At 37.0% G+C, this 19104-nt stretch overlaps 1 protein-coding gene across 2 annotated transcripts in view; it reads right to left on the bottom strand.

The window, feature by feature from the left end:
* Positions 1–4248: 4248 nt before the first annotated feature.
* ATP8B4 (ATPase phospholipid transporting 8B4 (putative)) overlaps positions 4249–19104 on the bottom strand; it is a 189543-nt gene continuing 174687 nt past the window's right edge. For both annotated transcript variants that reach the window (XM_075207957.1, XM_075207958.1), the window contains exons 23-29: positions 18050–18233; positions 16978–17201; positions 13435–13518; positions 12742–12987; positions 10613–10751; positions 9115–9245; positions 4249–8441 (exon numbers count right to left, since the gene is read on the bottom strand). In XM_075207957.1, the coding sequence (XP_075064058.1) occupies positions 8160–8441; positions 9115–9245; positions 10613–10751; positions 12742–12987; positions 13435–13518; positions 16978–17201; positions 18050–18233 (1290 nt within the window). In that variant the 3' untranslated portion in view covers positions 4249–8159. The remainder of the gene's footprint in view (positions 8442–9114; positions 9246–10612; positions 10752–12741; positions 12988–13434; positions 13519–16977; positions 17202–18049; positions 18234–19104) is intronic.

Genomic DNA, 19104 nt, shown 5'->3' with positions numbered 1-19104 from the left:
GACTACTCTCCCGGATCTCCCTTTCTACTTCGCTGCCCGCACTGGTATTGACCCTTGGACCGTTCCTGATTACTCTTTTGTCTTCTCTCTGTGGTACTGCGCTTCTCTGGTTTTGACTCAGCCTGTCTAACTACTCTCCATTCATTGCACTGGTGACATCTAGGAGAACTGCAACCTGCGCATCACACACAGCAAAGCCCATACCTCCTTGCGGGGGTCCTTGGTGAACACCGGTGGTGTGTTAGACTCCGCGCCTCCCAGTTTAGCAGCGCCAATACCAGTCAGTGATATTTCTAGTGAAAGACGTGACAGGTTATCATATTGACCAATGTACGGTAGTTAACTTTTCTCATTATGCTATAACAATATACTGTATTTCTTAAACAACAGTTTTCGAGGATTTAACAGGGCGGGAAAGCGTTGATAAATAGGTCCCTTAGGGTTTTAATACACCTCAGAAACATTCTATGCTTCGTGCCTATATTAATAAATTACATGCTGATGTGATTTTCCTACAGGAGACTTATCTTAAGGGTGGGGTCCATCCCCCTATCTTTGATGAGGTTCCTGGCGGCCCTTTTCTCTAACTGTAATGCGCAATGGGGTAGTTGTATTCACATTTGGGGGTGGGGGGGGGTCAGTTCCCATTGTGATCTTGAAGACTGTTCGCGATTCATACAGTTGCTTTCTTATACTCGGGGAACAGGAGATTACCTTGGTGAATACTTAATCACCTAACATGGAACAGACCGCCTTTTCTTTTGCAAGCTCTATAAACATCGGTCTAGACATGTATTATTAATAGGGGAGGATTTAAACACTCTTATCGCAATCTCTATAGCTAGATCAGGTTCCGTGCTCAGGGATCCGCGGTTCAGACCCCTTATCAAGCATATGACCAAAGCAGCTTAGTTTACTCTTGGAGAATTCTATACCCTACAGCTAGGAACTTTACCTTTTATTCTCACACCCATGACTCATACATAAATAAATCTATTCTGGAGTAGATCTCTGCTCCCCTCCTTACAATCAGCTTTAATAATTCGGCCATAGAGGTATGTTTGGATCTCTGTGATGTTTCCAGTGGTAGAGCTTCATGGAGAACCTCTTAAAGGTTTCACAAATTAAAGAACAGCTAATTTTGCGACTTATTGAATACTTTGGAAGAGGTTGATTTGTCTACCCCTAATGCCATCATAAGAGTTGAGCTTATTAAAATTATTACTCACCGTAAAAAAAATGGCTAAGATGACTGCCCTTCTCTCCCATATTCAAAATTTAGAATGTACTTAAACAAACCAGTTCTTGAGTAGCTGAGCGGGCTTCTGAGTGAATTACATACTTTATTGGCTGAAAATAAGGAAAAGAGCCTTCATTGGTTGAACAAAGATTTTATGAGAGGTACAACAAGGCTGACACTTTTGGTGAACAAATTGAGAGAAAAGAGCTTCTCAAGTTATTCTGGCGATTAGGGATAACAAAGTATCTGCGACATAGGACCTTATAACATTTTTACATTCTATTATGACAAAGTTTATAATCTTGGTGATGTGTCTGACTCACAATTGCCTAGATGGGACAACTGTAGTTATTTGGATTCCTGTAATCTCCCTCGTGATTAATGGCTTTTAGCAGTTATCGGTGTAAGGGTCTGTTGTGTCAGGTATAGGCATTTGGTGAGCGGTGCCCCATTAAAATCATCTCCTTGAATGCCCTAGCCTTTTTTTTTTATTATGGATTCATTGAATGAAAGACGACAATTGAATGTTGGTTGGAAGAGCCTGTCTATCTATATTTAGGAGCATGTTAAAGATACCCTAGCAGAGAACAGATAAAGGTAAGGAGAAATGGTTGCCTCAGAAAAGCCCTGGATTCTAATATTGTTCCCATTTTCTGCTTCATCCACTTATTGCTAAAGGTGTAACAGTCAAGCAGAGTCTGAGAATAGTTTAGACACTTCAACCATGTTCCAAGTCTACAGGTCTGAGTGTAAAGTAGCTATTTCCGATTTGTAAATAGACTTCATCCTCAAGATCGGGATTTCCAAATTAGCTTTTGTAGGGAATGATTTAAAGGGTTAATGTCCAAATTTAAGCTCAGATCTGAATCTCTGAGACACCTAATTGTGCTGAGGAGTGGAAAGGTGGTGTTAGATCTGCCATTTTCTGCCTCGGAAGTGTGTCATCCCATCTCTACTTTGGATCACTGCCCTGGTGTGTACCTGGGAAGACTGCCAATGAACCAGACAACTCCTTTAATATTTTGTAAACAGTCCACAAAGGTATAAACGACGAGAACAGTAAGTGCTAAGGCTATACCAGTTGAGGCAGAATTCATGCAGAGCCCTCTGTGTTGTCGATCATGAAGCATTTTGCTGTGTGAACCTGCTGTGGGTTCTTTGGGTGTACTGGCCTGAAAAGTGAATTCTATGTCACACCTTCTCCTGGACCATGCATGCGGCTTTCTGTGTTTGCTACTGTGTAGGCTTCGCAGAGATATGACTAGATTATGCCTTCCTTTATTATTATGGTATGTTTCATTTCAGCGATAAACTAGCATGTAGGGTGTCAAAGTCGTATAATTGGATGAACGAAAGTATATTGGTTAATGTTTTACCGTGCGATTGCTATCAGTATGTCACGTAACATGTGGCATGGCGCGATCACACGGTAAAATACACACGCACACACTCGCACTCTCACATTTAGTTATTTATATATTTCATATTATAATGGTTCCATTCCCCAGTGATTTATGAGCAGATGTATTTAATTTTTAGTTATATATATATATATATATATATATTATATATTTTAAGGTTATACTTTAGTGATATTTAAGGATTAGGTTGCAGGAACTATGTCACGTTTAATCCCCTTTTCATCAGTTGTCCGGTTCATTCGCCGAAGAAATCGCACATTGCATACTCTAGTTAGCGATGTTAGGGAATAAATGTTTAAAGTGATACAGACTGTAAAATGCAAATAGACTAGTTGAAATTGGATTTTTGGCGGGAAAGTCGGAGCACATCCCCTGGAGAGATGACCCCCATCTTTGGATATTTTGGTTTGAACTGGCCTATGACCTGCAGTACACTAGATCTTCCTGAAGCCTGGACCAATAGAAGCAAGCCACATCATCTGCATTGTTTTCTCTGTAACACTGAGTGTATATAATACAGCTTTGCTGGCACTGGCTTCAGTCATTCTCTGACCACAGTATTCTGGAATGAAGTACTGTAAGCTGGTACAAGTGGAGCGCAGCGGTATGTATGTATCTTTGGTATCGGCTGTACTGTATTAAATTTATGTATTAATCTGCTAACTTTTGCATATGCTAAAAAAAATCATTTTGTGCTTTGGAAACATAAATCGCTTAGACAATGCTTATTGGAAAACAATAGAATTACTTTAATAAAGGGAGATGCAGCAGCTCAGGAGGATGGAGGCACCGTAACCCAAGTTGAGGGGAGGCCTCCATTCTACATGGCTAGTTTACAAAAGAAATTCTTTCTTCTGTTTTCGAAGTTGTCAAGAGATTTCCTGACATGTCTCTTGCTCATTTGTTTAGACACAAGTCCAATTAACCATGTATTTGTAACTGTAAATAATGTGTGCAGTGAAAATGGCTCATTAACGTATTTATTTTGAGTGGCAGGTATCTTAAGATACAAGGAAATTAAAATCCTGTGTTAAAGCTAACCACATAGAGATGCATTTAGAGCATATCAAGATACACTTCATAGCATATAATGATACAGCCACATACTAGAGACGCCAGTCATTATCCTCAGCTTGATAATAATTACAGGTGTTTTAAATGTATAATAAAAAAAAAAAAGAAAACCTGGGAAAGACACTATTTTTGAAAAGTGTGCAGTTGCACAGTCCAATACTTCTTACTCTGTATATTACGTGCAGTTTCCATGTTTTTATTCTATAGGTTTTATCATGTAATATCTAAGAGTATTTAAAAAAAAAAAAAAAACCCGTTCAGCAGCAGTGCATCCCTGCAAATTACAAAATGTTGACAAACACACACTATGCTACATTTTTATTGCTGTGTTTGTGTATTTTGTGTCAATAAAAAAAAAAAAAAGGCTCACTGCATGTAAAACACATAAAATAGCGGTTACAATTATTATTTTCTTAAATGCACTATTACTTGTGTGAAATGGCCCTTACTGCCAAGATTAAACATATTAGTAATCTGAATATACGTATAAAATAAACCACACAATGCAAATAATTACTTAGAAACAGTATATTTATAGAAAATATTCTGTATATAAAGAACTTAAATAAATTATGGAACTTTATGTACATATGTAAACCTTATGTTACAAAAGAGCACAAACTCTTTGGTATGACGTCATGAGCACAGATAGACTTATAAATTCTCTATTGTACAAAACAAAAGCCAGACATTTTATAAGAATCTAAAATAATCTACACAAGTGTCTAAAATAATAAAGATTGACACACAAATATAATCTCAAACAGCTTCTTTTCCCATCTGTAAATACAAGAGGGATACACCATATCTTAACAAAACCAAACAGTAGCAAGTGATGAACATAAGTATATTTGTTTCCCGCAGTAATGAGGATTTATCAGCTGTTTCCTAACAACTAAACATAACCCAACAAAATAATAATCAGTGACATTATGTCTATGTATCAGACCATTCAGAATGAATTCTTTGCAGATTGTAGAGCAGATCCAGGTGTTTATGCATAGCTGGAGATGGCTGACAAGGTGAAAAAAAAACCACACACCTTCATGCTCCTGTGCAAAAGCAAATATGATGTGTTATGCTGTCACGTCTGCCATGGTTTGTACCCAAAGACCAACAGTGACATTCTTTTAGAAATACACTAAGAAAATGATATAGTTATGAAAACTGTTCCACAGGTAACTGCAGAGCAAGGTGGAGTCGTAAGCAATAAGGCATTCACTGTCCATTCCTGGTTAATATGGATATTACATGTAACTCCTCCTTTTATACAGCATTACCTGTAGAACAATTTCCATAAATTATTGAATGAGATTCACCCATTCTGTGTACGTTTGTATTGAATAAGTCGCATCCACACTGTGTACATGTATTCAGTACTGATAGAGGGGGGGCACAAAACTAAATGTCCCTAAAAAGCACTGCAGGTATGATGAAGTAAATGGCGCGGCAGTAAATGTTTCAAGGCTAAAGAGATGAAAGACATTCCTGGTATGATCAACTTTACTGCCAGATAGTCAGGACTGTTGTTGCATTTTAGGCCTAAACTACACAATAGACTTTCAGGTATATGTATCATTAACAATTACACACAATTATTTCTAAATAGAAGCAGATGTAGGTCTGAAATAGTTGTTAAAGTTGGCTGTTAAGTATGGCTGCCTTCATTGTCAGTAGTTTGACTAGCAATGCACTAAGTGCCTTGGTAATGTCACAAGCTATTAGTGAACTGATAGGCCGCATTCTCATGAATTTTGAATCCGCCACAGAATTTCTGCCTTTACCTTGTGAAGGAGGCTGAACCACTTTATCAAAACAGAGCAAATGAAAACAAATTGTGTTCTAATAGTTTTTCTGCAGACGGGAATCGAAGATGTATTTTTTACAAAAACACAATTTGCAAATACAGAAAATAGGTCTGATTTATGGTAACTGCATTATATTAATAAAAGAGGGAAGGTTTTTTTTATTACATAATTGTGTTCAAATTCAAAATACAAGACACAATTCTCCCTTGTTTTACACTTACTGAATTACTGTCATGGATTAAAACTGCTCTACATAAAATCAGAAGACATGCATAACATTTTGGTCCCCATTTACAGTTAGGAGAAATCCAGCTTAAGGATGGAGAAATGCACCAGGACAAACCCTGTTGTGATGCAGGGGCCGCAAATGAAGTTTTTTTGCATGCAGGGAAAATACTGCTGTTATTGCCTAGAGCACACAAACACTGGGCAGTTCAACTTTATACGGCGATATAGAGTTCAGCAAGCACACACCCTCCCAACTCTAAATCTGTCTGCACATTTTAAATTTGCAGCTCAACACGGTTTTGCCAAGATGCAAAATTGCACCTTCTAGCTAGACTTATTCTGAACTCTAAATAGGACTCTTTTCTGCATATTTCCTCAGTAAAGCACAACGGATTCATATACCGGATTGTTGTAGCTACAAAAATACAGCAGAAAATATACAATTGTGGCGACTGTGAGTTCAGCGTAAATGGCTTTAAAAATATTGCACAATTGGGTCACTGATTCCGATGCCTGCAGGTCTCTGTTGTTCAAAGGTGGCAGTGTAGTCAGTGGGACAGAGTAAAAAACCCAGAGTAATAAACAGATAATGTGCATGTATCCAGCATACCAGCAGTTTTCTTTGAACACCGCCTATCTGAACAGCAGACGTGCGCAGGTATTGAGGTCCCAGTGTCTGCAGTCCCTTTAAAGTGGTTTCCTCACATCTGAATGAGTTCCAGAGTTAGAAGTTAAACAGATTGTCATTGTTTTAAATGGAGTTCCAGGTAGGCCTAATACATACTAATACATGTGTGCATTGTAACTGTTTTTAGTGAATACAATATATATGCAAGAAAACATCTTGTTTAGGCAGGCTCAGTTCTATAAAACTACTGATGGCTAGCCAGCATTAACACAAATGTTGCTTGGTCACTCTTAGATAATCTTAACCACATTGTGTTATCATAACTATAAATACCAATATTGGTCTGGATTTGATTGAGATCTTTCTATCGTACTCAATGTATTGCATCAAGTGTAAAGCTATCTTACGACTTTTAACTTAACCCCTTAACCCACACCATGCTGAAAATAATTTCTTTCTTTTTAATGAATTATGATAATGTCTTCCTGTAGGTATGGTGATCTTCTCTGCGGTACACGAACGTTCACAACTCACACAAATGGGTATGTAATTTAACTTTTAAAACCACTGATGCGAGTGAACAAGGTGTTCACATATAGCCGCAAACATTATACAAATGGATATTCCCCCTGAGTAAAATAGTTGGTGAGTATATACAGATAATTCACCAATAAAGTATTCCATTCTAATAAAAAATAACATCTCTACAACATGAAAGTGAAGTTATCTGGTGATTTCTGAATAGAATGACCACTCCATCTTCTATGTGGCCTTATGTGGTTCAATTCACAGCAGATTATAGAGTGAGATAGTTGTAAAAATGATCATTTTTATCTGAACCACTAAATCACATGTTCTCATATTCATTAAGCTGGAAAGGCAGCAATGTATAACATTCATGTTGTATTGGAAGGAATGTTGTAAGTTCCACCTGGAACAAATCTGAAACATATATTTTGTATTATTACACAAACTATACTGGCTATATCCAAGTCATATATTGCTCTCTAATTGGACATTTACTATACTAATCAATATGATGGGTAGTAAGCTAGGATAAGGATAGGTTGAGAAAACATATCTTCTGTACTTTTAAATCTCAAATCATGAAATGAACACAGGTGACAACTGTAAATGGAGCGATCAACATCCAGGCAAAGAAATTCTTCTCCGGCGACCAATAATAGCAGCATTGTTGTGAACAGATGAATATTACCCTGTTTCAAATGAATTAGAGAGAAGACCTATTTGGAACTGAAAACTGAAAGATAGTAGCTTGGAATATGCTGTATAAATGGAGTAACAATATAACATTGGTTCTAACACTAGAAACGGTCAAGCTAAAATCTTGTGTACCATTACTGTACAATAAGAAACCTAAACATTGTGCTGTATATGGTTATTAACCAAATGCCTGTGATATTCATGAAAACCCTGCTTAAACAGTTGCTGGTCAGGAAAGAACTACAGTGCTGTGTTCTAAATCACAGTATAGACTGGCACCTTTGTTCAGTTACAATGAATCTCCAGCAGTGCATGGAACGGTAGGGACCAAGGGACCTTTTCCTGAACAGAGTTTCCATACTCTGATGGGCAATGTTGCATGTTCAGACATTCCAGAATTATGTCTAGTTTTAGGAGATGTTTGGTTATCTCCCTTTGGTTTTGAAATACACAGTGAAAAAATATGGCCACAGTTCAAGGAAAAAACCCCCCAAAAAAAAACCCAAAAAAAATTGCTCCAATTATGGTTGTATACTTCATAATTTTGAAGTTTTGTCACTGCTGAAGCTATTAAAATTCTCTGCAGTTTTCTTTCGTAAATTTTCTATCCAACTTGTGCTACTCAGCATCGTTTTTGTTAAACCTGAAGACGACTGTGGGTCATTGAAACGCATATTTTTCCCAGATGTAATAAGTTCACCATATCCTTCTTGATGGGCAAAGGCATATCCAGATCTTCTGGAACTAGTTCTATGTACCCTACGCATGTGGTTGGCTAAAGGTTTCCGTCTCTTCTTAGCCTGCTGCAAGTATCGAACCTTCAAAACAACAAAGAAAAACACGTTATGGTGTGGTCACATGTACAAAAAGCTCATTAGAATGGGATTATCCACCTACAGATTACTTTCTTGTAACCTTTACTAAATACATGGATTTATCTTTCTGGCTACAATTTCTGCTTGCAGCCATGTCTCCAGGTCATCAGACAGGGCTGTATATTTTCGCAGTTCTTTTAGACACACAGAAAATAAGCAACTCTTTCTCACGGCATAAATAGACAGCAGACAGACACAAAGCAATGCATTCTTAATAAAAGTTGTATGCGGCATGTTGAAGCTAATAAATTAGTCACTAGAAGGTGGGAAACCTGTTTAAAACATGACAAGAACCTACAACTCCAGGAGTTTAAGACTAATGTTAAAAGAAAATACATGAGATTTGTAAAATATGGTATAGTTCTTATAATCCATTTGGTAACAATGTCTCCCTGAGATATAGCACAGACTGTTATAGTTGCCCTGTATTTACTGTTGCACATGAACTTCAAGCCAAGTCACATGGATGGATTCTGTTCATATTTATATTTACTGTAAATATATAAGAAAGCCTGTTTTCTAGATGTAAAATTTGCCCATGTTTGTTATGCATTGGAAGAAAAGTCAAGGGAAAATAAGTGCTTGGTATCAGTAAGACACTTTTTCCTTTCAATACCTTATCACTTAGTGTTGGACTTAAATCCACCTTCAGGAAACGGAAAGTCAATACGGGCATGACACAAATCACAGTGGTCAGGAATATTACAAGCCAAACGCTTTTCTGACTTAAGGAATTCCTGGCATTCCCTGTTGAATAAAAAAAATATACAGGTAACAATGGATTTACATGATCGATAAAAGGCAGTATTTTTTCTGCACACTTCTACCTAACACACACACTTGGTAAAGCATAGTTTATCAGGTATGTCACAGTCTACACTGTTGTGGTATTCACACATTTAGACAGATACCATGATTGGGAAGATGGCCTTACAAGCATCCATTAGTCAATCTGATTGTTTTTCGTTGAATCATATGATTATTGTGTGCCTAACAAATGGTCAAAGTTCTGAAACATGGATGGTGTGTTTCTAAGTAGACATTGTTTTGTGTTTGTGGTGCAGGCCTAGACCTGCAATTGAGCACATAGGACTGTGCAGTGGTGGGGGAAGGGGCTTTTTCCAATCAGTAAAGCATATATAATACACTATACATACAGTGTAATGTGAAGTATATTAAGAGAACAGCAATGGAAGAAACTACATATTACCTCCATGATAGAGTCCATGTATTTACCTAGGTATCCCCCCCCTCCTCCCTGGCTATTTATAGAGGGCAGAGCCAGGCCATTCTCTTCATTTCCTTGAGTTTCTTTCTGACCAATGCGTGGTGAGATGTTACCCTACACAATCTCTCCCACCCGGCACCTAGATGCTTGCCCCATTCTGCCCCTGACAAAACCAGGTATCAATTCTCTCATTGTGGCATGATTAGGACTTGCTCCCTTTTTACTAGTCCTGTACCCTCCTCCCTCTCAACCCTTCCTTCCCCTTTTTTCTAATACTTAAAAACTGGTCATTTGCATGTCGTTGTTGTTCTCATATTGTTTCAGACATATGTTCTATATTTGTTTGTAATACGCTGGTTAACATACTCAATTTTGGTTTAACTGTCCTTTTACATCAATGTATGTATTCCTATGTTTGACCATTCAAAATAAAGAGTTATAAAAAAAAGAAATCTGTGGCAACACTGACAGACTCTATTCAGTGTAGGAGAGAGGAAAGCCAGGACCACCTCCCCAACAATTCACTATACACTTAGATCTTCTCAGTGACTAAAAGTGGTGCTACTATCACTGTGTGATGCAAAATACCTTTTTATTTTACCACCTGCACGTGTCATTGTATATGGTGAGACCTAGTTATCAGCTAAATGCATTATTTGCATGAAACTGCAACAGACACATCTGCAGGCTAATGAAGCAACTACATTCCACTAAAACCCGTAAATGCTGCATTATGTTTAGTGAAAACCCCAGAGAAACTAAGAAACATATTAATGTATATTTACATGTTAGTATTTCTTGTAAGAACATTAAATATACATAATACAATAGTTGTAAATGTTAATTTAAAGGTTATCTACATTGTAAATCCAGCAGCTCAACTTACCTACAAAAGGGAAATGACTGGGGAAAATATTAAAAATTCCATCTCCATGCATGGCAAATAGAATAGAGAAGTACACAGCCAGGCTGCCCCAGATGAAGAAATGGTTAATTGCTGTCCAGTAACTGGTGTCCAGACCAATCTGCAACACAATGACATGATTTACTTAGAAAACAACACTGCTGTGTATAGCTGTTCTTGTGTAAAATAATAAAAAACACTCATCTTTCATATGCTTGGTTAAAAATGAATACTAGGTAAATCCCTGACGACATGAACAAAATATTAAGCTAATATATCCAAAGGCTGCCACTGTCTGGATGTTTCATTTTATCCTGGCAGAGAAAACCAACGTAACAGTAAAATAGCAAGAAGAGAAGGGAAGACATCAGTCTATTTACAGAGGAGTGAATCTAGACAGAGCTCTCAAGACTGGAAGTAGACAAGTCAAAGGGGCAAGGTAGGATACATCCAAGAATAAGGAAAGAGCTTAAAGAGGTGCTGATAATTCAATTAATTATTCAATCAGTCACTAATAAGAGGAGTAACCTCAGAGGGAAGGAAATGACAAATGTAGTCAAGCTTTACAAAAGTGGAAGAAGAGAAAAGGCTGACAACCTCAGCCTGACATCAGCAGTGGGGAAATTAATTGACACACTTCTGAAACAAAGAATTATACACACAAGATGCCCAAAATACAAAGGCTAAGTATGGTATTAACGGCAAACAAATGGCAACTACTGAGGAGATAAGTGATGTAGGAGTCATTATTTCAGGTCTCTCAAGGGAAGAAAACAGTGTAGCAAAATGGAGATTGTGCAAATAAGGCCTACTAAAATGGTACGCAGTGTGCAAAACAAAACTTACCAGGAGAATAAAGGGCCTTAATATGTATAGCTTGGAATAGAGAAGGTAGAGGATAGATACAAGAGAAGCTTTCAAATATCTCAAGGGTTTTCGCAAAATACAGGTAAGTATTGTACAGAAGAAGAGAATCATTACAACAAAAGGACATGCACTAAGGGTAGGATGTTTAGAGGAAGTTTTAGGAAGAAATAATCATCACCACCACCATTTATGTATATAGCGCCAGTAATTCCGCAGCGCTGTACAAAGAACACACTCACACCAGTCCCTGCCCCATTGGAGCTTACAGTCTAAATTCCCTAACACATACACACACACACTAGGGTCGATTTGTTTGTTAGCAGCCAATTGATCTACTAGTATGTTTTTGGAGTGTGGGAGGAAACCGGAGCACCGGAAGAAGCCCACGCAAACACAGGGAGAACATACAAACTCCTCACAGATAAGGCCATGGTCGGGAATTGAACTCATGACCACAGTGCTGTATATACACACATACATACATACACATTTACACACACTATCCTACATATAGAAAAGTTAAGGATCATATAGGGTCTGAGGTTTTTAATTAACAAAATGCACTGTCTAATTATATGTTTTTATGTTAATCAATAGGACATTTCTCAATCATTTTTGTAAACACAATAATGCAAACATATATTATACTGATTGCGTTACTGAACATTTATAGCAACATAAATCTGGTTTATAAATAGACCATATTTCCCCTTTATATCTTGTTTTATTATTGCAAGGAAACATGTCTATTAGGTGCTTTTTATGATTTGTTTTTAGATATTGTTTTTATTTAAATAAAACACTGATCTGAGCGTCATAGCTGAAAAGCATAAAATGTAGTTACATTTGTGACAATATCCTACATAACAAGGCACAAGTGCAAGATTATCTCAAGGGAATGACACCTTGCTCACCAAGCTTCTGTTATCTGTTTGAAGAGTCTTCCCTGAGCTTTGCTAAACAGTCCCTAACACTTTGATGATCATTGTTGTGAGAGGTGGTGGTACCTTTCATATGATAATCACAGTGCTGCCTAATTATAAATACTCAAACGGTGCAAACTGTAGTTCACATCTAAACACAACATGCCGTGCCCATTGCCGTCAGTATACTGCTTTCAAACAGTTATGATATTTCAGTGGGAATCATCTGGTTCTGACAACTTTACCACATTTCAATACAAAGATAAAAAGATGAAAACTTCAAAATTGGTATAGAAAACTGCAAAAACAAGAAAACATTACCTGGACGCTGACGACTATTACTAGACATGTAGCAACAGTGACAGCAAAAGACTGATAGTCTGCAATATGTTTTCCATCTTCGCCAGCTGTGTTAAAAAATGCACCAAAGGGGATGAAAAACAGGGCAAAAGATGTGTAAATCCCATGTAATATACAAATAAAGAATCTGCGCTTGTTGAACAGTAGATTCAGCTGGCCAGGCTCATACAGTTTAGTGTAGTCCATGCAATTTTGCTCATTCACATCCTACAAAGAAATCACATATATTATTTATTAGTATGGTGTTCACAGATAATATTGAATGTGATTTCTTAGTTTTAAAACTTCAATTTTAGCAGAATTTCTATAATGAAACAACAATAATGACCATCTATGAAGGGTTTGTAGCATTTATATCAAGTGTGTGTGAGTTTCAGGTCTGCCCTTTTGCCCACCATTGTGATAATATCTATCTATCTATCTATATATATATATATATATATATATATATATATATATATATATATATATATATATATATATATATATATATATATATATATATATCTATATATACATATATATCTAAAATATATGTAAAATAGGAGTGTTGTTAATTTCCAAAAGCACAAACATTATCACGCCGAGATCTTAAATAAAAATTGAAATAAGCATGTCCATGACACAAAAAAAAGTAGCACATTAATAGTGTACCTGATCAAACAGCCCCATTGCTAGCACAGGAAGTGATGTATACACAATATTGAAAAGTGTGATAAACCACTGGTCGTAGACCGTCTGAAAGAAATAATGTGTGTCAATAATCAATTGTCTAACCATGAAAAAAGTATACTTTTATATAAACAGAATGTGTCATAATTTTGTTAAAGTAAACCAATGAGCAATGAAATATATTATACAGAAGAGGTTACCTTCGGCGTGTGTCCATTTCCTTATAGCTGAAAGGTGAAACCTGTGTCTTACTGGAACCCCCCTTCCTGTATCACCAAGACAAGTACCTTATTAGCCAACATGTTTGCCTACATCAATCTAAAGCCTGACCAAGGGCAGATTATCTCCTGGAACTCAGATTGGAAAACAACGCATAGGGGCAAATTCAATTCAGCACTAGGTGCCACAATGTGCCCTCTGGCACAGTCTGCCGCAACACATCTGCTCAATATTTTTAGTCAAAACGCAGCTCATGTTCCCTTGCGTCCCGTAGAGATCTGGACGGCAATGTGTGCACCAGACATAGAGGACCTTTGCTCAATTGAAACTGCCCCATATGATCTTTCGCTTTAGCAGAACAAACCAGTACCTTTTCTTCTAGAGAATTAGGTAACAGTATGGTAGCCTTTCACAGGCTACACTTGCTCCTGCCCTCTTTTGAATCTAGCTGACCTATCACACATTGCTGTGGTCTAGACCCGAATTTAACATGTTTGTAGCCCTTGGCCACATATGCTGTGCAGCTATACCCCCTCCTCCATCATCAGAGTGCTACATCCCCTAATCTCCTCAATGTTCCACATACAATGTGTGGACAAAAAGAAGTGCATTTTGTAAAATGATTTTTAATTAAATTGATTTTCTTTTATACTTGCAGGTATACATATGAAAACAGAAAAGTCGTAAGGTAAAGCAAAATGCAACTTCTTTAAACAACTTAAGAGTGAAGACTGGATATCTGTACAACAGAGGTGACACTGTGATTCTCCAGATGGTGTGGAACTACAATTCCCAGCATGTCTGGAGTGTCAGCTTCCCTAACTGTTGTCGTACAGATGCTATACATAAAAAGTCCAGGACTTTTATGAAAAGTAAATGAAGTCAGCATTTCCATTTCCCTACATGTGTTGGAAACATGGAAAAATTACCAGATGTTCCAAATGAAAATGATATGATCAAGAAACAACGATTTTCTTTTTGCAAGGTGACTTTGCTGTCTGGCAGGTTAACAAACATTCAGGTAATTGTAATGTCAAAAATATGACATGCAACCACAGATCAGAAACATAATATGTAATTAAACTGACCAAAATTCTGCACACACAATGAAGAAAAAAAAAAAAAACAGGTTGAATCAATATATTTGATGTATATTTTGGCACTCAGTTTAGGCTGCAACATATTTTTGTACCTTTTCTACATCTGTAAAGATACTGAACATTTGGAAACTGTTCTGTAATACATACACAGCAAAGCCAGACACGCCTAAATATGAGAGAGTGGATTCACCCCACTGTTTCTTATTCAAACCATCTCATTTTATCACTTACTATTGTTAGACCTAAAGTATTGAAGGATGATGCAACCTTTAGCAATTCATCATTTATCCTATTTGCTATTTTGCCTATTTTGGTCTCTTTTTGAACCCATAAAAAGCATCTGTGCCTGCCAAGTATTCTATTTCTGGACTGAGCAACATGGCTACTCTAGCTTTATCTGTGTCTGATAGACTTGGAGGTTAATGCACGCCAACTTAACTTCATTAAAAAGCCACCCATGGAGATATTTCTCCTCAAACCGTTTGCCAAAAAAACAGCTCTTTCCCTAATTGGATAATTAATTGCAGACTACATGGGGATCAGTCTTAATCTATGAGGTGCTATCACTAACAAATGAGGACTAGTCTCTTCTGGGAAAAAAAAACAGCATACAGAAACCTGTGCTGCTTAAGGAAAAGATGAACCTGTTTGCAGAGCTATGTAAAAGGATAATATATATATATATATATATATATATATATATATATATATATATTTATTATATTATATATTTATGGTATATATTTATTTGGGATGGGGGGTTGGGAATAACTGTGCAAAATCTTGTTTATTCCTAAATTCGTTTTCTTTTGTGCTGTGATATATTTATCTGAACAGGGTTTGTATCACGTCTTCCACAACCTCGTGTTACATGCTGTTTGACAGAAAGAGTGGAAGTGTTAGTGGGGGGGGGGGGGGGGGGGGTCTGTTTAGTTAGGGCCTTGAAACTAGCCTATATTGTGTACAGCAGTCAGAGAAGGCAGAGTGGCAGATAAACATAATGTCCTACTCATTGGCAGCCTTGTGCTACAGGAGGACTGATATTTAGGTGTGTGTTGTACATGATTGTCCAGTGTTGGCTGCAGGAAGAACGGTGTCTAAGCCTTTACATAAATATTGCCAGTTCCAATCATGAAGCCAACCGTACAGTTCTCCTTCTGCTGGTTTAGTCGCTTACCTAATAATTTAAAATCTAGATGTACATAAAATGCAATGAAGGTCCACTTTCATTAAGAAAGATGTCAAGCAGACCACGGTTCCAAGAAGGGTGAAAACTTCTGTTCTGGTAGACATTTTCTTTCAACCTGTGCGCTAGGAAGATTTCCATCTGCTGTGCCTTCAGCTACTTCCTAAGAACATTATTCACTGACACTGACTTTGATTCCCGCACACCAGGGACATAAGCGCTCAAGTTTCGTGGAGGTACTTTTCTACTATACTGTCTCTCCAGCTACCTGGTAAGGAAGGGGCTATCTCCCTGAATACTATCTCCTGATATTCCCGGTCTTCTCAAGTTGTCATATATTTCTTCTACTCTGGAACATTACATTATATATACGGCTCTGAATATCACCACGATTTCATATATACCGATGGAACTCATCTCTACATTTTATATTTTTATCTTTTTCCAGCTGTTGTTTTTTTTATATGCGCAATTAGGTTATATGTAGGTGCACCTACTGTACCAATCAATGTGGTTTATATAGTGGCTTATTCCATATTGAGCACATCGATATTTGTGCATGTGATAACTGTGTTGATTATTAATACATATATTCTTTTTAACCCTCTGAAGTGCATTATCTCTTTGAGCGAGTGTGGTGACCATTGCAATTTTTTGGTTTTATTATTGAATTTATTGTTTGGGACAGCAGATTCCCTAGCTTTGGCATCTCACCACTCAACAAATATTTCCGGTACTAATATTGACTGTGTTTATTGATTTTCTTTCTACTGTACTATTCGATGTTCACTCAGTTATGTGTATTGCAATTCAATTGCAGCTGAGTGTGGAATGGAAGGTTTTCCATCTCGTTCTACATAATTATGTCCCATTAATAGATACCTGCACTGGGCCAGGAGAAAAAAGTTAAACCTACAAGAACAGATGTTGTTATACTGCATTTTAGATTGCTTTCTTTTAACCTGTATCATCTTTTACATTATCAGTCTATGTTGCATTATGAGTAATATAACCACTCACCTGTGCAGAGAACCCACAGAAGAATCCAAACCAGAAATGCACCAGCGTGAAGGCAAAGTTTTTATAGAAGAAATAACAAAGGAATTTACACATTCGAAAGTATGACCAGCGCCCATGAACTAGAAGAAGTCTTTGTAGGTACCTAAACTGAGCAAATGAGTAATCACTGGCTAAAACTGCCTGCATGCCCTCCTGTCCACTGATGCCAACACCTATGTGAGCACCTGCAAGCATCGAAGAGATAAGACAATTCAATTAGGAGAGAAAAATGATTCAATCATCACAAATTGCAACATAATTGACATCCTCAATCACTACATTATTAAGCTACAACCCTAACACATATATTAATGTGTGTGTGTATATATATATATATATATATATATATATATATATATATATATATATATATATATATATATACATACATACATATACATACACATATATATATATATACACATATATATATATATATATATAAATATATATATATATATATACACATACACACACACGTTATATTCTAATCCCTTATTCTGGTCTTTTTACACTATTAAATTAAATGGTTTAATATTTTATGTATAATTAAATGTTTATGTTTTATCAGTAGGAACATGATTTGCATATATTGATTTACCAATCCAAAATAAATATTTGGTAGTGAATGGCACTCGATAAACAATAAGAATGTGTGCAGTTGGTCAATATTAAATAAATATGGATATTACAAGAGACAATTTCCAGGGACCAATGTCGAAAGCCTGGGATTGAGTGTGAAATGTTTGATAGCTAGCTGTGACTGTGATAAGATTAGATGGTCCAAGATGGTCCAAGAGTGACTCTACACTCGCTATAACACAGAGATAGTATAAATGATATGCATTGACATCAAGTTTAATAGCATGTAAAAGGAGCCCTAGTTATTTTAAAATAAATATCAAATGGAAATTCCATTTTAAGTTTTTACTATAAAGAATAGTTTCAGTTTTCTCTAAATTAACCCTGAATTCAAATAATACGCACAATTCCTAATAGTGAAAATATGTTGTACAGACATTGGCTGGCTTACTTTTTATCATACTGATGTCATTGGCGCCATCCCCAATGGCCAGTGTAACCGCTCTTTTATACTTTTTCACAAGCTCCACCACTTGGGCTTTCTGAAGAGGAGTAACTCTGCAGCAAATCACAGTCTTGCACATACATGCAATCTCCAGGAATTCCTTCTCCATATCCGCTTCTAAGGCATGAGCCTGGTGTAAAAGACAATTAATCTATGTTACTTGAAGTAACTTACTCAACTTTAAGAACACTTACACTATCCACATGATGTAGTATTGCAGGCATTATCAGGCAATTGGTCCAGTAGATGTGAGGCCACAGCACAACCGCAATGCACATAATGATCCAATAGAAATTGATAGGATCAATATGGGCATACCCAGTATTGCAGTATGATGGCTGCTGCTATCAACCTGGGAGTGTCATCATCTTACCAATGCACTATTAGAACCAAAGACACTGGCAGTGATCCACTTAACCCAAACTGATGAACAGCTAGGTCTTATCAAGTCAAGGCACCCATGGGTATGGTCAAACTGGACAGCAATCCAATCGCTCAGCATTCAGGTCAAGTGTCAGGGATATATGCGTGGGTGGCTGGCTTAACAGTCCGTGAACAATGTGCTTTACTTTGTGACTAAAATCAGGGAAAAAAATACTAAATAATTATGTTTTGTTCATGTGGTATGATATTATACGTGCATATTAATTAAAAAAACAAATCACACTTTTTCATGTAACAAAGCTCCAGTACTAATCAAATACATAGAATTATTTTTAAAAAAAACGAGCAAAGGTCCAACTATAAGGGTCATTATAAGCCCAGTGTACGTGTACATGGATAGATGCTGTGACCCAGCACCTATTCACCTTACTTCTAGAGACCTGAAGAAACCACGCATTAACAGTGGACAAACGCACCAGTTAGGACTCCATTATACTCAGGGATGGACTGAGCCACCGCGCTATCCCCCGGTAGGCCCCAACTTTGATCACCTCTTCATTGGTGGGGGGGGGGGGGGGGGGGAGTGAAAAAAAAAAAGGAACACTCACCGACTCCTC

The sequence above is a fragment of the Mixophyes fleayi genome, chromosome 4, assembly GCF_038048845.1.
Source record: "Mixophyes fleayi isolate aMixFle1 chromosome 4, aMixFle1.hap1, whole genome shotgun sequence".
Classification (NCBI taxonomy): Eukaryota; Metazoa; Chordata; class Amphibia; order Anura; family Limnodynastidae; genus Mixophyes; species Mixophyes fleayi.
This window is presented reverse-complemented; position numbering and strand designations above follow the sequence as displayed.